Source organism: Onychostoma macrolepis, chromosome 20, assembly GCF_012432095.1.
Source record: "Onychostoma macrolepis isolate SWU-2019 chromosome 20, ASM1243209v1, whole genome shotgun sequence".
Taxonomy (NCBI): domain Eukaryota; kingdom Metazoa; phylum Chordata; class Actinopteri; order Cypriniformes; family Cyprinidae; genus Onychostoma; species Onychostoma macrolepis.
The window spans coordinates 21,427,180-21,448,657 of NC_081174.1; the positions used below are offsets into that span (position 1 = coordinate 21,427,180).

General features: G+C 38.2%; 2 protein-coding genes across 5 annotated transcripts in view; one reads left to right on the plus strand and one right to left on the minus strand.

Moving 5' to 3' along the window:
* The first annotated feature begins 2,478 nt into the window (after positions 1 to 2,478).
* arpc5b (actin related protein 2/3 complex, subunit 5B) lies at positions 2,479 to 5,538 on the plus strand. Its single transcript, XM_058755071.1, has 5 exons — positions 2,479 to 2,811; positions 3,716 to 3,789; positions 4,145 to 4,321; positions 4,402 to 4,474; positions 5,143 to 5,538. The coding sequence occupies exons 1-4, from the start codon at positions 2,673 to 2,675 to the stop codon at positions 4,462 to 4,464; spliced, it is 453 nt and encodes a 150-aa protein (XP_058611054.1). The 5' UTR covers positions 2,479 to 2,672; the 3' UTR covers positions 4,465 to 4,474; positions 5,143 to 5,538.
* A 127-nt stretch (positions 5,539 to 5,665) lies between these two features.
* The window catches only part of hmcn1 (hemicentin 1), a 106,751-nt gene continuing 90,938 nt past the window's right edge, over positions 5,666 to 21,478 (minus strand). For 3 of the 4 annotated variants that reach the window (XM_058755068.1, XM_058755067.1, XM_058755070.1), the window contains 19 exons: positions 19,634 to 19,804; positions 19,381 to 19,551; positions 18,413 to 18,583; positions 18,154 to 18,324; positions 17,193 to 17,363; positions 16,698 to 16,844; positions 15,985 to 16,122; positions 15,788 to 15,909; positions 15,439 to 15,676; positions 14,934 to 14,996; positions 14,704 to 14,823; positions 12,602 to 12,736; positions 11,188 to 11,301; positions 10,965 to 11,090; positions 10,360 to 10,488; positions 9,095 to 9,457; positions 8,026 to 8,145; positions 7,770 to 7,896; positions 5,666 to 7,683 (listed from right to left, as the gene is read on the minus strand). In XM_058755068.1, coding sequence (XP_058611051.1) covers positions 7,317 to 7,683; positions 7,770 to 7,896; positions 8,026 to 8,145; positions 9,095 to 9,457; positions 10,360 to 10,488; positions 10,965 to 11,090; positions 11,188 to 11,301; positions 12,602 to 12,736; positions 14,704 to 14,823; positions 14,934 to 14,996; positions 15,439 to 15,676; positions 15,788 to 15,909; positions 15,985 to 16,122; positions 16,698 to 16,844; positions 17,193 to 17,363; positions 18,154 to 18,324; positions 18,413 to 18,583; positions 19,381 to 19,551; positions 19,634 to 19,804 — 3,164 coding nt within the window. In that variant the 3' untranslated portion in view covers positions 5,666 to 7,316. The remainder of the gene's footprint in view (positions 7,684 to 7,769; positions 7,897 to 8,025; positions 8,146 to 9,094; positions 9,458 to 10,359; positions 10,489 to 10,964; positions 11,091 to 11,187; positions 11,302 to 12,601; positions 12,737 to 14,703; positions 14,824 to 14,933; positions 14,997 to 15,438; positions 15,677 to 15,787; positions 15,910 to 15,984; positions 16,123 to 16,697; positions 16,845 to 17,192; positions 17,364 to 18,153; positions 18,325 to 18,412; positions 18,584 to 19,380; positions 19,552 to 19,633; positions 19,805 to 21,478) is intronic. The other variant, XM_058755069.1, reaches the window with a different exon arrangement.

Consider the following 21,478-nt stretch of genomic DNA (forward strand, 5'->3'; position numbering starts at 1 on the left):
CCGGGGAGCTGATTAGTTGACATTTCACTTGCATTGCTGGGTCAGTCTGTATATCTATGCAAATATTCTTCTCCATATTTATTTGTATAGCGCTTTTCACAATACATATAGTTTCACTGCAGTTTTACAGAACATGCATGTATATTACAACGCTATATGAATGCTAATAAATAATCACTACACGCCATTATTACTGATTTTATTCGTTTTAAAGCGTGCTTAGTTTGGTTAAGTTTGTTGCTGTGGAACAGTGCGAGAAATAATTTGAATGCTCTATGCCATCATGTTGTCACAAATAAGATGAATGCTCATTTGCACTGCCGACTGTTGTTTACATTATCAATGTTTACATTAACATTTTGCACCGTATGTCTAATTGTAATATGCAATCACTTCCACTGCACTTTTACACCTTGTTTATAGTAATAGCCATCTGTATATATATTATATTGATAGTACATATCACCTGTAAATTCTGTTTATAGTAATAGCCATCTGTATATTTATTCACTATACATATTCACCTGTAAATTCTGTTTATATTAATAACCATCTTTCTATATATATTTATACATATATTCAGTACATATCCTTGTCCTGCACTTATTCAACCATTGTATATCCTGCACTTGCTGCTATTGCACTTCTGGTTAGACCTAAACTGCATTTCGTTGCCCTGTACCTGTACTTGGTAATGACAATAAAGTTGAATCTAATCTAATCTAACATGTATTCAGCAACGATTTTAAATTGATTAAAAAAGTGATAGTAAGGACATACTGTTAGGAAAGATTTCTATATTTTGAAAATCCCTGCCAGGATTCAATCAATCAATTCTGTATAAAGCATCACAGGTTCCAGAAAAATATTAAGCAGCACAATTTTTTCCAACACTGACAATAACCAAATATCAAATCTGCACATAAGAATGATCTCTGAAGGATCATGTGACAAGACGAGTAAAGGCTGATGAAAATTTAGCTTTGCATCACAGAAATAAATATAAAGAATATTAAAACAAAACCATTATTTTAAAATGTAATAATATTTCACAATATTACTGTTTTTGTCTGTATTTTTGATCAAATAAAATGGAGGCTTGGTGAGCATAAGAGACGTCTTTTAAAAAAACATTAAAAATAGTAATGTGTCTAATAGTAATAAATCTAATACTAATAGTAATGTATAGTGTGACTTTGACCAATACTGCATATAAACAAAAGACATCCTCTCACTTTCAACTGTTTCCACCAAATTTATTAATATGTGATCAATATCAAAAGAAGCAGTCAGTATCTGGCCTGGCCATGAGCAGCTTTAAGTACTACATTGCATTTCATCCTCAAGTTCTCAAACACATCTGGGTGTTCATATGGTCACGTGGTTTGGCACTGTCCTGTCTCCCTGTAGCACTCAGTGACATTACAGATGATGGCTTTCCTAAAGACAAAAGTAGAAAAACAAGTATTTAATTTAATGCACAATATTTTAAAATAATTATATTATTGTTTAATACATCAGTACATGTTGGAATTAACATTAGACAAGCTTAATAAGTGATGACATTTTTTTTACCGTTACCTTTTGTAAACTACTGCAGTTAACTGTTACACTATACAACATTCAAGTTTACAGTATACATTTCTATAATGTGTTACGCACTGCATTTATCTGCTGACAAGATAGCTGAAGCCCTCATAATGCTTGCAATTAAACGGAAATAAAGCTTGGCCTTTTTCACAAAAAAAAGAATCAAAACGCTAGGCGCATATGTAAACAATGACGGAAACACAATGCTGCATCATACTTGAAGAGTTAACGTAAAGAAATACAAATAATCAAATGGGGGGGGGGACGATATTTCCTTACCTGGATGGAAATGTTCGCTGTATATCCTAGAGCTGCTAGTTGCTATTCTGCCTTCTCGCTTCACTGCTGCAATCCAGGCGCGTTTCTCGGAAATCTAACCCTTTAATTTCCGATTATTTATAAATGAATGTTAGTTTCAGCCCAGAGGGAGCACCCAACCACTGAGCAACAAGGATCTCAATTTTAATTTTGACAATTTAAACAGCAGGATTAAATAAATTATCGCTATCCTACTGTGTATCAAGCGGCTGCCGCCATTGTTTTGAATGCGCTCGAACATTAACCGGAAACGTCCGAGGACCAAAGACGTCACTTCCTTAAACAGCCGAATAGCCGTTGAAATGGTCTATAGACGTCACTTCCTTAAACAGCCGAATAGCCGTTGAAATGGTCTATAGCCACAACCACAACTAAATTTGTTATTACACAAATTTCAAGAACTTTATGTTGTTCAATGATATCAACAGATGTTTGTGGTCAAATTGAACATTGTGATTTTGTAGTAATTGAGTTTACTTAAATTATAAATTACTTTAAACAATTTTAAGTCGTCTCCCAGTCCCATTGGATGTTTGCTGAAGTCTCCTAGTGGTTGAGAATCGCTGGATCAGAGGAGCGCTTCAGTTCACCGGTGTTCCCGATAGAGGGCGCGCTATGCGGAAGTGATGAAAATCCACCACTGACTACCAGACAGTACGCTGCAGGAGTCGCCAGCCTGGTTTAGCATAGACGACTGTTAGATTGTGTTAATGCAAAACATAGCGTTTAACTGAACATCAGACGGGGAATAAATATCCTTCATCATGTCAAAGAATACGGTGTCCGATCGTTTCCGTAAAGTGGATGTGGATGAATACGACGAGAACAAGTTTGTGGACGAGGAAGAGGGAGGAGAAAACCAGCTGGGTCCAGATGAGGCAGAGGTGGATTCTCTCATCAGACAATATCCTTCTTTATTCACCAGCCAACATGAGCACGATCTGAAATAGTCTTGCATTTTCAGTGGCACTAGCTCATATAAATAATTTCTGTGTGGTTTATGCTTGAGTGGGTAATTATGACAACAGCAATGGATATAATACGGCTAACTTAATTAAACATTTTCCTGGAAAAAAAGTATGCATAAATAATTGAAGCAAAAAGTGCTTATTAACAAGTAGAAGGAAAGACAATTTAATTTTGTTCGCAGCCAGTTTTACGTTATATGCACTGATTTGCTGTTCATAATTCATGAGTAGCCTGATACACCAGCTGGCCTGCACATTTCTTTACATCAAAGACTCCACACAGATAGAACTGGGATCTTTGCACTGTTCTATTCATTTACATTTATTTTACTCGACAGGCACCGATCCAGCGTCATGTAATATTGATGGCGTTGTCTATTTTGAAGCTTTTATAGTTTATAAGTGAAGCGAAAATCGTCCCAAACATTCTTGTCTAGTTTCATTATCCGTTCGTGCTGCATTATGAACATGCCTTAGTTCATATTCAGACCTCTGAAATGTCCAGGCCTGTCTTAACATTCCAGACATTCTTTTTAACAAAACTTTGTGAAAAAAGATGTTGATTACTTAGAATTATGCTGATGGTGATTATGTGTGGGTGTTGTACATATTAGGTTCTATTGTCATTTGAAACTGTTGCATTATTTAGTATAAGGAAGTTGAATTCATGTCCTTATATGACTTATTTCCTGTTTCTATTTTTTCCCCCCTGTGGTTGCCTTGTAATGTTTCCTTAAAGTGCAGCATGTCCACAGCATTTGGATATTGTAAAGCAGCATGTATTCATGCATGCATGCGTATTTAAATTGTGCTGGCGTTTTTCTTAACTCCAATCTTCAAAGGTAACCTTATGGGTGCACTGCAGGCAGTGTTAAAAAACCCACCAATCAACACAAAGAATCAAAACGTCAAGGTGAGTCATGCCACCTTTTTTCCTAAACGTTTACTCTGATATCATAGAAAATCATAATATTTTGTTGTCAGATTCAACATAATTTTGGATATAAAATTGTATAGAGAATGTTGCATTGTTGCACATTCATGGTTTTCCTTTAATCAATAATTGGATTGGATTATTCCAAGGTGTCATTAATATAGTTCCACAAAAAGGATAGCAATGAATGCACATGCACAGCTATCCACTGTAATAACCACAAGGAATTTCACTCGCTTAACTGTAGTGGGCTTCAAAGTTGCAAAAATACACAAAACTACATACAGTTGCTTTGATGGATCAAACTTGCGTTTTTCTGACATTCTGGATGTAGGATCGTGCTGAAGGTCTAGTGCTGAAGGTGCTCAGCTCCTTTAAGAGCACCGACATAGAGAAGGGAGTTCAGTCTCTGGATAAGAATGGAGTAGATCTGCTCATGAAATACATCTACAAGGGGTTCGAGCGGCCTTCTGAGAACAGCAGCGCTGTCCTGCTGCAGTGGCATGAAAAGGTAGGGTTAATGGCAATGGAATAGCAATGTTCTAATGCATGTGGGAGGTCAGTAGTTAAATTCTTGCTCTGTATTCTCAGGCTCTCTCTGCAGGTGGAGTGGGCTGCATCGTGAGGGTCCTAACAGCCAGGAAAACAGTGTAAACTTCAGAGGGTTAGTATAGCGCACAGAAAAACACAACCCAGCAGTGGGAAATCCTGCTGAGACACTCAGAACAAAGCGATGACTTTCCACAGGGTAAAGAAGAGGACCTCTCATCTGATTTCAATGCGTTTTACCCTCTTCTGTTATATCACTCTTCACTAACATAATCAAAAACGCATAACCGTGCCATCAGTTGTATGCTAGATTTACAGTAGCTTCTCTCAGGAATACTTTTCTATGCTCTTCTGTATTGTATTCAGCAATCTGAATACAAGAGACTTGTTAAAGAGTTTTATAAAATCTTGCTCAAGTTTATTATAACCTTTGATTTATTAATAGTAATTTACTTGCCGATCTTCTTGGAGAGAAATGTAACCTCTTATTTTAGTCTGCATGTGTGAGAAAGGCTTAAAATGAACAGTCCCAGATTGGTCGGTGTGTCTTACTGGCACTATGTCTGTCCACAGTGACTGTCGGATTATGAATAATACTCTCCGGTGCATTAAACCTTCCCATCACTGATCCCTTCACATTTGTTCTAAATCGCCAGGCGTTATCTCCATAGTATTTATTTTTTCATAACCAAAGCGCATTAGCTTAAAATACTCCTATAAGACATTAAGTTACAATGCCGATCTTATGCATCATCTGAAACATCTGTTTGATTTTCTTGGCAGATGGAGCCATCTCACTAATCGTGACTTTCACTAATGCTGTTATAAAGTATTAATGTTTTGTCTTAATGTATCTGTGTCAGCATTCCAAAGCACTTATTGCCGTGGACCATTGTTATTGTGTGTGTCAGAATGTATGTGTCTGTATCCAGTCTGCGTCAGGAGGCGTTTTTAAGCCAATCGTGTTAAATACTGCCTCAAAGCAGATCATTACTGATCCAGTCTAATCTGAGAGGTATTGTCTGATCACAGGGACCTGCCTCTACAATGCAGTAATACATAAACACAAAGTGTACTCAATAAACTCAATAAACCAAACCGGTATAATGACTGCCTTACAAAATATTCCTTTTTTATGTTTGTGCTTTTGTGATTGATTAATAAAATATGTTAAATATACTCTTGAGGCCTTGAGTTTTATATTTTGAATTTATAGATTTAGCAATGTTATGGTGAAAGCTCTATTCACAGCATCTGTGGTAAAAACGCTGCACTATAGATGTCAACTTTGGTTTTGTTACTTTGTTTTTTATAAATTTTGGGTCAAAATTATTTTTTTCTGGTCATTGATATGGTCAGTGAAATAGCATTTAACCTACAATATTTCCTTCCAATATATACTACCATTCAAAAGTTTGAGGTCGGTAACTTTTTTTTTTTTTTTTTTAAGAAATCACTTATGCTCACTGTAATCAGAAATACAGTTGTGAGTTATTACAATTTAAAATATCCATTTTAATAGATTTTAAAATGTAATTTATTCCTGTGATGGGAAAGTTGAATTTTCAGCATCATTACTCCAGGCTTCACTGTCAATGAATCATTCAGAAATCATTGTTGTACACTAATTTGGTGCTCAAGAAACATATCTTATTATAATCATTGTTGTACTTAATATTTTTTGTAGAAACCGTGATGCAATTTTCCAGGATTCTTTGATGAAAAGAAAGTTCAAAACAGCAACATTTATCTAAAAATCTTTTGTAACATTATAAATGTCTTTACCGTCACTTAAAAATGTACTAACCCCAAACTTTTATGCAGCTCTGAAGTGAATGTATCATAATGAATGGATCGTACAATTTATTGCTTTTTTAAAAAAGGAATACAACATAGTATTACAAATAAAAAACCCAAACACTTATATACATATCATTAAAATAGAACACACCTTGATTACTGACAGTTACAAAAAAATACTCCAAATGTGTATGAACCTGTAATAATGAGACATTGCTATTATGTGCATAATTACTGATTGACAATACTCTCTTCTAGAGCAAAAATAAGGCTTACCTGAGGTGGACGTCCATTTCATTTTTACTGCAGATGTGGCTCAAACCCAAACCTCATCATTATGTTAAAAAGCACAAAATTTAAACCAATAAAATGTTCCCCATCTCATTTCATAGAAAGCAATGGAGGGAATTGAGTTTCTTTCATATATTCAAGCAATTCCCAATAAGTTAATAGGTAGACATATATGCAAATGTATTCTATTACACCACCCATAGTCCTGCTGTACATTCTGATGAAGGATTCTTGTGGCCAAATCACTAACCCGCCAGCGGTCTTACTACTGGTTTCATGTGAGGTCTCTTGAAGTCTGAACCTCAGAGAGGTTCAGGACTCTGCGAAGGCCTTTTACATGTCTACGTGACCTATGAGAATCTCTTCAAGTGGCAGATCTGCACTCACACATACACACTCTCACACAAAGACCAATATAGCTCAGTCACACATGTACAAAACTGCACCATTCTCAGAGGTTGCGCTATAAAGGATTTTATCTGGATGGATTGCAAATTTTCCATCATCCTCTATTTTTATTTGTCAGTAAATTATTGATACAGATTTTTTGAGACCACCATTACAGGAATTTCTGTGCCAAGTGCTTTTTAGTCTTACTTTTTGGCCTTTTCTTTGGCACTTGTTTCTCTCCCCAAACCTCTCTCGCATCTCTCTCCTGGTTTATTTTCACAGGGATGCTTTAAAAATGTATTGTCTGTTTAGAAACCCTTCATGTCAGAATATTTCTAGCACAGGGAAATTTAGGAAACTAGACTTCTTATTTATCTGTCAAAATAATGGAAAACATTATGATTTCAAATGACTTTTGTTTAGCGCAACCTCTGATCATTCCCTCTCTTCATAGGCTGTGGGATGTAGTAAAGTGCTCAGTAGGGATAGGCTGAGACAGCGATGTAGACAATGAAGGTGGTCTGGTACTCTATGCCTCCGTCAGCGCTGTAAGACAGGGCTCGCACCTTCATGCGGTACGTGTGAGGTTCGCGCAGTGGACGGGTGGTGAACAGAACACCTTTGAGGTTTTCATCCCGGAGGGCGAAGGGCAGAGTCGTGTTCTCGTCGACCACTAAGAAGGAAGTGCGTGGGTGGACGACTCCATCCTGGGTGTAGGCAACCAGCCGGATCAGGTCCTGATTGGCAGCGATGCCGAAGGGCAGGGACAGCAGTTTGTACTCCAGTGCATAAGGGCTCAGGGCGCACTCCAAATCATTGGGCGGACAATTCTTCAGGCAGAACCTGAGAGGAAAGGCAGAACTCACTTTATTTTGAACAATCAACTTAACAAAAGTAGATAATTGCAAAGAAAAGAGTGGCAGTCTCACCCTGTGGCTGGATCTCTCTGATAGTTAGGAGGGCAAGGTGTGTCGATGCACTGGTAACTCCCTCTCATGTTGAAACACATCCTGTTTGCACCACACTGAATGTTCTGCTCCAGGCATTCATCTATGTCTATTCATACAAAGACCAAAAGTGAGCAATGCACAAACCTCTCAAACTTAGTATATTTAGATTTGTCACTCTCTAGAGAAGTTAACATGTATTGTCTGTGTTTCTTATTGAATGTCTTAAGTTTCTTACCTTGGCAGGTTTTGCCGTTGGTCATAAGGCGATAGCCGCTGGGACACAAACACCTATGGCTGCCTGGTGTGTTCATACATTCGTGTTGACATGTATCCCTCTGTTCACACTCATTAATATCTAAAACACAAGACAGGTAAGTAAGTAATTCATTGGAAATGGTGCAATTCGTGTGTCCGTGTCTTACTGATATGATAAACAGGACATTAAACATACTGTATTGACATTACAAAATTTGTATATACTATAAAATAACTTTTAAAATGAAATATTAATCAGGAATACAGGCAATTTGCATGCACCAATTCATTACCCTTATGTCTGAATAATTTAAAAAAAATTGTAATTTAAATAAATTATTGCTTTTACTATATTACTTTTTTCTAAAATGCTTGATGCAACTTATTGTTTCTACGGAGCCCCTAAAGGGAAGGTGATGGAAATAGAAAAATGTTTGTGTTCACTTTGTTCACTTGTAAAACATTTGCATTTTCCTAAGAAAGTTTGTGTGTAAGTTCAATAAACTTTTGTATTCAAACTTTTGTATTCAATGCAAAGCTTCTCAGGAGAATACAAAACTTTGTTGTGTGTGGACACAAAGAATTTGGAATTTATTGCCATTTGCACAGGTACATAAATTCTAAATTCTTTGTGTCTACACAACAAAGTTTTGCATTTCAAAATTTCAAATTTCAAAAACAATGAAAATCTCACGTTTTCATGGCTGTGTACCCTTGGGGGCTCTATAGTGTTCAATCCCATCTCCCTGCTTTAAATTTTTTATTTTTTTCAAGTTCATATCTTCTAAATTACTTAATTTTACATATAACACAACAAAACTACTACCCGAATTTCCTCTATTTTGATCAAAAATGCTTCTTCTGAATTTTTTTGGCAATTACCATACTATTGTCACATAATATTACAAAAAAAGCATACTTTATAATCCATCAGTGTAATAGCAGCGGTTTTCATATTCTAATCTTTTAAGAGCAAGAGTGCTATATACATATACATCTGACTGTGCATATAACACGAAACCCAAATTCTACAGCTCAACAGTAGTTACCTAAACACTGGCCATTGTTTGCCTTAAAACCAGGGGGGCAGGAATTAGTATCCCTACGACTGCGTGATTGGGCATTGTTTGGTCTGTTGGTCACGTGACGCCCCCCGATGGGGATATATGAGTGGAAACTCTGGGAGGTCAGGCTATGGTAGCGCTGCTGGTAGGAGCTCCGATCAGAGGAGGACTGGGATGTTCTGTACCCATAAGAGAAACTCTCATAGCTGGGCAAGCGCTCTAGTCCGGCACAGGACTTGCCATCGCCCAGCAGGTGGAGCCCCGGTGGGCACAGGCACTTGTAGCTGCCAGGGCTGTTCACGCACTGATAGGCACAGGGCACCGGTACCAGCTCGCACTCGTTTATGTCTGCTCTCACAGCAAGGCCAACACAGGGACAGAGAAATAGGGAAGCAAAGGGGCAAAATAAAGGAAATACAGTTGAAATGAAAATAGCAGGTCAAAAGAAGAAAATAAAAAAAGGGGATGAGAAAAAATACTGCACATAAATAGCTATCCCTCAAAAGCATGTTTCTTATGTAAAAATACATACTGTATTTTTGTTGTAAAATATTAAGTGTATTTAATGATTCCTCACAAGGAGCATCATTTCTATGAATAAATTAAATTCAGTTAACCCAGTGATTTATTATCAGCACTGAAATTCAATGGGAACAACTGAGAACTGAAGAAAAACGCCAAATGCCAAAACGGCACTTCTAATCCCAACTGAATGTCACTAGAGGACATTCAAAAAATGCCACAGCAAAGCATAGCACTTCAGGGGAGAATTCCAAGCAGAAGGTTGAAGGGTAAAGACACAGCTAGAGGAAGGACATAGTCATGATAGTCGTGCTGGCCTTGCTGTAAGAGTGAACCTACTTACCGGTGTAATACTCCAAAACTCCTGTCACTCTTAACAACTTGCAACACCTTACTGACAATTACATCTGTAGCAATTACATCTGTAGCAGCTTAGAAAGACTTGGATCCTCGATTTGGTATATCAGTGACTGACTTCTTTGTTTCTTAAGGTTATATTTTGGTTAGTTTTAAAGTGCTGTGGCAACATAAGCAAGCTGTGTGGAAGGAAATGACATCACAGGTTCTGAATGCTTTTTAGGTAAGAGTTGGTTCACAGAAATGAAATGCAGCAAAAGAGTGAAGGAGATGAAAATGAAGGCAGGGATGCAGGTTGGTGTTTGGCAGGAGAGCAGCCTGGGATGTTGGGAGAGGATTAGAGTTAGGTGTGAGGGAGTCAGACTACATACCAAGGCAGGGGCGGCCCACACCCTGAGAGCGGTACCCTCTTGGACAAGTGCAGTGGTAGCTACCTCTGGTGTTTTCACAGATTTGGTTATACCTGCACTGATGTGTGCCGTCATGGCATTCATCAATGTCTACAAACAGAATAAAAATGCATTCCTCTTTTATCATAATCCAATTATGTAACAATAAATGTATAAATAAAAAACAAAAGTTGTTTTATTAATTATATATATACACATATACATATACACACACACGTTTGTTTTTGTGAAAAGTGGAGACATCTCATTGGCGTAATGGTTTTTATACTGTACAAACTGTATGTGCTATTGCGCTACACCAACCCTACACCTAACCCTACCCCTTACAGGAAACATTGTGCTATTTCAGATTTTCAATACACTCCATTCTGTGTGATTTATAAGCGTTTTGAAAAGTGGGGACATGGGGTAATGTCCTGAAAAGTCACCTTCTCCTTGTAACACCTATGTCATACCCTTATCATTATACAAATGTATGTCCTCATTTGTCACAAAAACACACACACACAAACACCCCCACATAACACAAATAATCCTCGGCCCAAAACATAAACAACATTACATACCTATGCAAGTGCCATTGCCTCCTTTGGTCATCCCAGTAGGGCAGAGGTCAATGCAAGTGTATCCACCACGTGTGTTTTTACACTGCTGATCTGAGCGACACACTCTCTGTTTGCATTCGTTTATGTCTGAGGAGAAACAAGCAGCACTTCAGTTGCACAAGTGCATAGTTTTACAGACCTAGCAAGACTGAGCTATATGCCACGTGACAGGTTTTAAACGTACCAATACAGCGCCGATTCCTGAGTTGGTACCCTGGCTCACAAGCACAGCGGAAACTGCCAATGGTGTTTAGACAGTGCTGATGGCAGGGGTTGGATTCCTGACACTCATTCACATCTGCAAAAGCAAGATTAAAACAATTCAAATTAGGGCTGCAACAACGAATCGATTAAATCGATAAAAATCGATTACTAAAAGCGTTGGCAACGAATTTCATAATCGATTCGTTGTGTCGCGCGACGCGGAGACGTTTGATTATTTAAAAAAAAAAAAAAAACTTTAGTTGAGCGCGGAGCGGAGTGAACACACTCGGTCTCTCTCGCGCACGGATGCTAGCAGAGTTTGGCGCCTCATAAATAAAAAACAAAAAGTAAAAAAAAAAAAAAAAAAACGAGCGGAGGTAGAGGAAAGGAAATCAGAGAGTTTTAAAAATAGTAAACCAATTATAAGCATTAAAATAACTTGTCAGTAAAACTTCGTAACGCCATTGGATCATCGAGCTCTCAGCGAGACCTCGTACCTTCACCCCGCCTCCGTTCAGATTGACGCGCCGCGCACAGCCTGGAGAAGATGAGATCTCTGCTTTTTCGCAATGCAAGGGTGAATAAATAATTGGTGTTTGAATAGTACAGCGTTTTCTTTACTCAAACACTATGTCAGTAAAGGATAATGTTTTTGTGTGTTTGAAGAGTGGAGAAGAATTAGTTATTTGCTGTCTATATACGTTTTAAATATCCTGTGCATTATGTGCATAAGCGCTTAATTTGAGATTTTGGCCAAGTGTATTAAACAACAAGAAAAAACTAAGCGCCCATATAGCTACAATCAAAGTTATATAACCTGTAAAAGTTGATGAAAGCATAATGAACCTAATGCACTTATGCACTGCATAACAGTTACAGCCGTTCTAACGACAGACAAAACACTCCATCTCCGTCATTCTCTGGTCAAAAACATTATTAACTCCATTTGAGCTTGATTTTCATATAATGTTAAGTGCAGGTGTCTGATACAATACCAACGCTAACGACGCAGTGTTGTTAAATTATTTAATTTTTTGCAAAATTTGTGTTAGTCCATTTTTATTTTATTTTATTATTATTATAACAGCTCAGGGATGTTCAAGGAGCAACATGTTTGTGCACTTTCTAAAGATTTTAGTTCTGTTTTTGAATAAAGGGTTGGAAATGAATGCTTTTTTTTTTTTTAAATCCGATTCATCGATTAATCGAAAAAATAATCGACAGATTAATCGATTATTAAAATAATCGTTAGTTGCAGCCCTAATTCAAATGTATGCTAGAATGAAGATACTGATAAATAGAGAACATTATTATACATTACAGTATGTCATATACAAATATGCATGTCAAAAATATACAAACATAAAGTTATAAAACTAGGGACAACTGTGCACCTGAGCAGCTGAGCCCATCTGTTGTCCTCCTAAAGCCCCGCCCACAGCGCATCACACAGCGATAGGAGCCAATGGTGTTCTCACAGTCTTGTCCATCATGGCACATGTGACCACCCAATGAACACTCATCAATATCTAGGGTAAACGTAAAGGAAAGCAGTTGCTCAGTTGAGATTACAGAAACATCATACACTACTATTCTATGGCGTCAAATCTATGCCATTAATAACCGAGCGCACCACTTATGCTGGCGTGCGTGGTAAATCACTTCCGCGAGAGGAAAACAGATCTACATGCGAGGAAACGGGAGCCCGCGAGCTAATTTCAAACACTCTAGCGCGCGTCATTTGTCCTCTGCGCGCAATACAAGCCCTCGCGCGCACGTGATCATCCCCCACATCCTCGCGCTTGATCTTCTCTCACCTGCTCGTGCGAACACTTCTATTTTTGTCAGTCGTGGGGCGGGGCTTGCTGTTTTAATTGTTATCTCTAACGCCATTGGTTACTTCCCCTTTTCCGGAAGTCAGCTGTGATTGGACGCCTGTGAAAAGGCGATCCATAATTTACACGTGACCTGAGACATGGCTTCATCAACAGACTAGATGCATGTAAGTTGTCATTTTTTTTTTTTTATAAATATAAGTAGGGTAAAGTGCAGAACCCTCTTACAATGAAAGAATATATTACCATCAACCCCTAAAATTTGACATAGTAATACAAAATATATTAAAAAGTTTATACAGCAACTCTTGCTTATTTATATGAACAAATAATTTATTCATCCAAAGGTCCTTTGAACCAATTTGGGATTTACAGTCATGTACATTTACAATTTACATTTATGCATTTAGCAGACGCTTTAAAAATGACTTACAGTGCATTCAGGTTATACATTATTATTATTTTTTTATCAGTATGTGTGTTCCCTGGGAATTGAACCCATGACCTTTTGCGCTACTAACACAATGCTCTACCACTGAGCCACAGGAACACTTATTATTATTTACAATTATTTAATGGACACTTTTGAGGTTGTATATAAATATGGTTGGGTAAGTATATAGTGGTGAACTACAACTAATTCAGCATATAGCAACAAGTTGACTATTAGTTTTATTTTATTTTATTTTCATTTTGCAAAGTTAATATAGCCCAAGCTTTATGTTGTATGAAAATTTCAAATATGACCTTTTTGGTAGATTTACCATGCTAATAACCATGGAAACGTGTCATTAAAATCTATAAAAAAGGGTTTATGGTCCTGTTTTATCTTTGTAACATCACAAGATTGTAATCACTAGTAATCACTAGTAAACAGAAGAATTTGTTAATTTATGTTAATAAACTTTTATTCTAATAATGTATTCTACTGACAATGCATGCAATTCATTTTCATTAAAACATTTATATTTATATTTATATATATTTATAAAAAAAATTAATGACAACTTGCATCTGGTCTGTTGATGAAGCCATGTCATAAATTAATAAATAAATTATTTGTTCATATAAATAAGCAAGAGTTGCTGTATAAACTTTTTTATATATTTTGTATTACTATGTAAAATTTTAGGGGTTGATGGTAATATATTCTTTCATTGTAAGAGGGTTCTGCACTTTACCCTACTTATATTTATAAAAAAAAAAAAATGACAACTTACATGCATCTAGTCTGTTGATGAAGCCATGTCTCAGGTCACGTGTAAATTATGGATCGCCTTTTCACAGGCGTCCAATCACAGCTGACTTCCGGAAAAGGGGAAGTAACCAATGGCGTTAGAGATAACAATTAAAACAGCAAGCCCCGCCCCACGACTGACAAAAATAGAAGTGTTCACGTGAGCAGGTGAGAGAAGATCGAGCACGAGGATGTGGGGGATGATCACGTGCGCGCGAGGGCTTGTATTGCGCGCAGAGGACAAGTGACGTGTGCGCGAGTGTTTGAAATTAGCTCGCGGGCTCCCGTTTCCTCGCGTGTAGATCTGTTTTCCTCTCGCGGAAGTGATTTACCGCGCGCGCCAGCATAAGTGGTGCGCTCGGTTATTAATGGCATAGATTTGACGCCATACTATTCAAAGGTAAACCTTTTTAAACACTCGTACCCTGGCATGTTCTACCATCAGCTGAGATGGTGAGTCCTCTGGGACAGGAACAGTAGTATGTGCCTATAGCATTGTGGCAGGCATGTGAGCAGGGGTTTCCCTCCACACACTCATTTTCATCTTCATCAGCAAAAAAAAGCACAGAATCTCATCAATGAAACTTTGAATATTCACAAATGAATAATAATATCTGTATCACAGTAAAAGCAAGAGATACGGACTGACTATACCTGAACAATATGGCCCAGCAGGGTCCAGTTGAAAACCACTTGGACACTGATTACTGCGCTCTCCTGAGGACGAAAATACATCATAATTGGAGAGGGGTAGTTTTTAAAAAAATATATAAACTATTAAATATAACAGTTTGAAATAAATAAACAATTAAATCATAATGATATGCTATTGATATTTGTTTATGATGTTTAGGGATGCATATGATGTTTGCATCAAATTTAATTACATTTTAAATCAGGCATTAAAACATTGTAATATACAGAAGAAAAACTGAAAACGTTTAGTATTTTTAAAACTTTGCATTAAAAATGTTTTTTTTTTTTTTTTTAAATAGGCCATGATATTTGCTTCCAATACCATCTTAATCGGATGCTGTAAAATAAAATAAAAAATTTAATTTAATTTAATTTAAAAATAAAATAAAATAAAACAAGTGACTGATACATCATTCATACCTAATGAAATTTTTCCCTAATGTATCCTATATGTGTATTGTACCTTTAGCAATGGTGGCATGGATGGTAAACTCCAGCATCTCTTCTAGTGGACGGTACAGAGCGCTGATAGCCGAGGCGTGGAGAGTCTGCACCAGATAGGGCATCTTTCCTTTGGAGGGTCTGTATGTGATGGTATGATTCCAGGAGTAAGGCACGCTCACCCTGTCTATACTGAACATACGTGTGGACAGAGCATACAGCTGACCAGGACCAGTCTGGATGTAGTCTTCAGTGTAGTCCTGGAATTTAAAAAGGATATTTTAATTTGATAAAGTTTATATTGTGTAACATCACATTTTCAAAGTATAAAAAGGTATAATATTCAGTGAATTCAGTGATGAAGGTTCTACCTTAAGACTGATATCTGCATTGGTTGGCAGTTGCAGTATGTGTCCATTTACTACAATGTCCAGCAGAAGTGCTCCATCTGAGTCCAGCCCTCGTGCCACATGGGTCATTCTGAGAATCTCTCCTTTAGTCAAAACACAAATTAAACTAGGAGAACTTAGAGGAAAGGTTCTCTATACATCAATGTGATGCCTCATACCTGTGGCAAACTCCACCTGAGTCTCACGTCTGAAGACGCCATCTGTGAGAGTGTAACCGTTGACGGCTTCACCCAGCTCCTGTGCTGTGGTCCAGTATATGGGGTTCAGGATGGAGATCAACTTCCTCATAGCAGGGCCTGGATGATTTAGCAGAATATATACATACAAGCATAGACTCAAATTAAAATTTTCTTTCAAGTTCTTGATGAATAGTCTGAGAACTACAGCCTCACTGCCACATTCCGTCCTTCGGATGAGACATTAAACCGAGGTCCTGACTCTCTGTGGTCATTAAAAATCCCAGGATGTCCTTTGAAAAAGAGTAGGGGTGTAACCCCGGCATCCTGGCCATTTTTACCCATTGGCCTCTAACCATCATGGCCTCCTAATTATCCCCATACACTGATTGGCTTCATCACTCTGTCTCCTCACCACCAGTAAGCTGGTGTGTGGTGGGCGTTCTGGCACAATATGGCTGCCGTCGCATCATCCAGGTGGATGCTGCACATTGGTGGTGGCTGAGGAGATTCCCCCCTTCTATGTAAAGCGCTTTGAGTACCCAGAAAAGTGCTATATAAATGTAACAAATTATTATTATTATAACAAAATAATTAATATACTGACAAATACTATACAGCATAGTTATAACATTTTGGAATAGAAAATATGATGCATTGCGGCTCATAACAAAAACTCAGTAGCAGAGACTGACCAAGACTCCTGGGTATGTTAGTGATGGTGGCCTGTATAACTCTCCCTCCAGTGGGCCTTCTGGAGATGCTGGCATTGAGGATGGCAATGCCAAACTCCACATTATTAATGTTCCCGATGATGCTTCCTCTGGCTTTCTGAGGGCCACCTTAGAGAGGAAAAAAAGAAGAAAAGTTTAGACAATCTGCACTCATCAATCATATCTTGTGCAGTTAACTTAAGACCAAGGTAAGACATTAACCAGTGGTTAGGGAAAGTTGTATAAAAGGTGTCGTCAAGTTCTCTCACTGTACTCCATGCATGCTTAATAATATAAGGGTTTAAATTGTATTTGATTTGATTTTATAGGTAAGCGTCATCATCTTACTGAAAGTAATTAATACCGAAAATGTGTAAAATAAATAAAATAAAAAGTTAAAGAAATAATACAAAAATTATTTGATAAAATTTCTTGATGTAAGTCTCGATTAACAACCATACATAGTTGTAAATGTACCTGGACATGGCTGTATATTACATCTTGATAACTGGGTGGAGTCTCCTGGGCAGGGACGGCCGTTGTTGCTGGGTGATGGATTGTTACAGAGTCTGACACGAGTCCATTCTCCACCTCCACAGGATGCTGAACATTCACCCCAGGACTCCCATGAACCCCACTTACCATCAACTTCACACACACATACACAGAGCACAGAAATGTGTGTAAGCAGTTATAGTAAAAATGTATACAGAAAATATAATTCAAATTCTAATTAAAATAATCTTGTTAATCATAACCTAAAAAGTACTGTATGTAGCATCTCTTGTATATTTATTAATGTATAGGAACTATGTGTTTGTGAATTGTACTATATAATACCGTTCAAAAGTTTGGGGCGAGTAAGATGTTTTTTGGAGAAGTTAAATTTTATTCAGCAAAGATGCATTATATTGATCAAAAGTGACAATAAACACTTATACATTGTTATAAAAATGTCTGTTTCAAAAATGACGTTCTTTTGAAATATTCTGATATATATACTATATCTAATATCTAATATATACACTGTTACAACAAAAATATTAAGCAGGACAACTGTTTCCAGCACTGACAATAATAAGAAATTATTCTTGAGCAGCAAATCAGCATATTAGAATTATTTCTGAAGGATCATGTGACACGGAAGACTGTAATAATGGCTGCTAAAAAATTCAGCTTCGCCATCCAAGGAATAAATTTTAATTTGTTTTAAAACATTTTAAAATATATTTACAATAGTATATTATAAATAGTATAAAACAGTATATATATGATGTTTTAAATTGCAGCAATATTATGGCACAATATTATTTTTATTGTATTTTTAATCAAATAAATGTAGTCATGTGAGAGCATCAGAGACTTCTTTCAAAAATATTATTAAAAATTCTCCCTGACTTCATACTTTTGAACTGTAGTATTTGTATGAGTGCCATACCAGGGCAGCTGGCTGTGCTGCACTTCTGGATTTGGGAGTCTGATCCAGTACATGCTCTGCCTCCATTCGCTGGTCGAGGATTGTCACATGTTCTGTAGCGACGCATTTGACCACCGTTGCAGGTTCTGCTACAACTGCCCCAGCTGTTCCATGGGCCCCAGTTACCATGAACTATGAAGAGAGATTATTTGTACATACTGCTTTCATTATTACACCAATGTGTCTGCTAGTTTACCACATATGAAATGTGTTTACTCACTGGGACAGGGTTCATTGTTGCAGAAATCAATGTGGATGTCATTTCCCTCACATTGCCGTCCCCCATGCTGGGGGGCAGGGCTTGCACAGACACGTGTCCTTTGCCTCGTACCACCTCCACAAGAAACACTGCATGCCCCCCAACTTACCCAGGACGACCACTTGCCATCCACTGTTGAAGAAGGGAAGATAAGGTAAGCCAATGCTTGTTAAACCTGGATTTGATTAATTATGAAATAATGGATGTGTGCAGCCTAATAAAGTTAATCTAGTACCAAGATCCTTCAGAAGAAAGACTAATTTGAAAGAGTCCAGCCAAAAATTTTATTCTTTCACCATTTATTCATTTACCTGTATCTATTGGCTCTTTTCCACTGTGTGGTACAACCCGGCATGGCACGGCTCAGTACGGCACGGCACGGTTCGGCTCGGTTTGCGTTTCGACTGCAGTTTAGTACCGCTTCAGAGTGGGCGGGTTTATGCACATGTCGTTATAGTTGCGCCGCCTCTACTGCCGTGAATCCTGAACAATGTTCTGATTCCGCTTCGCCCCATCAAGCTCTCGCTGGATCCGCTCCTCGGCTATCAGTGAGAGGAACGTCTGTACTTTCTCAACAGACAACGAAACAGCCATTTTTTGGTTGTTAAAAAAAAAGGTGCGCTTATTCAAAACAGTTGCTTTCGATCCTTCGCTGGCTGTGCTGATTTAAGTCTAGTGGGTCTGTTGTGTCTCGTATCGCAAGTTTAGTGATGCAGGCAGTGACGATTTTCTCCGGCCAATCAGTGATCAGCAGAGTTTCACGTTTTGGTAACGGTAAGGTTCGCTTGGAACCTCAACCAAGGTGGTACTGAAAAAAGTACCAGGTACCAGGTACAGTAACCAGTGGAAAACCCCCCAAAAGTGAACTGTACCGTGCCGTACCATGCAGTGGAAAAGCACCATATTGTTACTTTGACCAGGATGCTTACCAGGGCAGTTCCTCTCACTGCACACTTGCGTCTGTGTGTCAGGTCCTTCACACGATGGTCCTTCAAATGAGGGTGGAGGGTTGTTGCAGAGTCTCAGCCTAGTCTGCATCCCTTTGCCACATGTTTCACTACAAGGGCTCCAAGGCAACCAGGCACCCCAGTTCCCTGCCACTGACAGGTAAGAAGCCAGTCAGACTGATAAAGACAAGATATGTCCATGTATAAGCAGGAGCAGGTATGTTCCTCCACTCACCTGGGCATGGCCTTATACTACACATGATGGCCTCCACTGCTTTGCCCTCACATGCTCTGCCCCCATGCTGGGCAGGAGGATTACTACAAGTCCGCACCCTAGTTCTGTTACCCTGACCACAGGTACGAGAGCACTCTTCCCAGGAAGACCACTCAGACCAATTACCATCCACTATAGGGAAAAAAGAGATAGATGAAAACATGACAAACAGTATAAACATGTCTTGACACTATATTTGTTATTGGTTAGGAAAACTCGTTTGTTTGTTGATATATATATATATATGTGACCCTGGACCACAAAACCAGTCTTAAGTCGCTGGGGTATATTTGTAGCAATAGCCAAAAATACATTGTATGGGTCAAAATTATAGATTTTTATTTTTTGCCAAAAATCATTAGGATATTAAGTAAAGATTATGTTCCATGAAGATATTTTGTAAATTTCTTACTGTAAATATATCAAAACTTCATTTTTGATTAGTAATATGCATTGCTAAGAACTTCATTTGGACAACTTTAAAGGCAATTTTCTCAGTATTTGGGTTTTTTTTCACCCTCAGATTCCAGATTCTCAAATAGTTGTATCTCAGCCAAATATTGTCAGATTCTAACAAACATACATCAATGGAAAGCTTATTTATTAAGCTTTCAGGTGATGTATAAATCTCAATTTCAAAAAACTGGTTTTGTGGTCCAGGGTCACATATATATACAGGTGCTGGTCATATAATTAGTTGATTTATTTCACTAATTCCATTCAAAAAGTGAAACTTGTATATTATATTCATTCATTACACACAGACTGATATATTTCAAATGTTTATTTCTTTTAATTTTGAGGAAAATCCCAAATCCAGTATCTCAGAAAATTTGAATATTACTTAAGACCAATACAAAGAAAGGATTTTTAGAAATCTTGGCCAACTGAAAAGTATGAACATGAAAAGTATGAGCATGTACAGCACTCAATACTTAGGCTCGTTTTGCCTGAATTACTGCAGCAATGCGTCGTGGCATGGAGTCGATCAGTCTGTGGCACTGCTCAGGTGTTATGAGAGCCCAGGTTGCTCTGATAGTGGCCTTCAGCTCTTCTGCATTGTCGGGTCTGGCATATCGCATCTTCCTCTTCACAATAAGAGGAAGTTAAGGTCAGGCGAGTTTGCTGGCCAATTAAGAACAGGGATACATGGTCCTTAAACCAGATACTGGTTGCTTTGGCACTGTGTGCAGGTGCCAAGTCCTGTTGGAAAATGAAATCTGCATCTCCATAAAGTTGGTCAGCAGCAGGAAGCATGAAGTGCTCTAAAACTTCCTGGTATACGGCTGCGTTGACCTTGGACCTCAGAAAACACAGTGGACCAACACCAGCAGATGACATGGCACCCCAAACCATCACTGACTGTGGAAACTTTACACTGGACCTCAAGCAACGTGGATTGTGTGCCTCCTCTCTTCCTCCAGACTCTGGGACCCTGATTTCCAAAGGAAATGCAAAATTTACTTTCATCAGCGAACATAACTTTGGACCACTCAGCAGCAGTCCAGTCCTTTTTGTCTTTAGCCCAGGTGAGACGCTTCTGACGCTGTCTGTTGTTCAAGAGTGGCTTGACACAAGGAATGCGACAGCTGAAACCCATGTCTTGCATACGTCTGTGCATAGTGGTTCTTGAAGCACCGACTCCAGCTGCAGTCCACTCTTTGTGAATCTCCCCCACATTTTTGAATGGGTTTTGTTTCACAATCCTCTCCAGGGTGCGGTTATCCCTATTGCTTGTACACTTTTTCTACCACATCTTTTCCTTCCTTCGCCTCTATTAATGTGCTTGGACACAGAGCTCTGTGA

Excerpts from the sequence above, each read along its gene's own strand:
- arpc5b (XM_058755071.1), top strand. The coding sequence starts at position 2,673 with ATGTCAAAGAATACGGTGTCCGATCGTTTCCGTAAAGTGGATGTGGAT. Across the intron at positions 2,812-3,715 it reads GGTGGATTCTCTCATCAGAC|AAGGTAACCTTATGGGTGCA; the intron begins AATATCCTTCTT and ends CTCCAATCTTCA. Across the intron at positions 3,790-4,144 it reads CAAAGAATCAAAACGTCAAG|GATCGTGCTGAAGGTCTAGT; the intron begins GTGAGTCATGCC and ends TTCTGGATGTAG.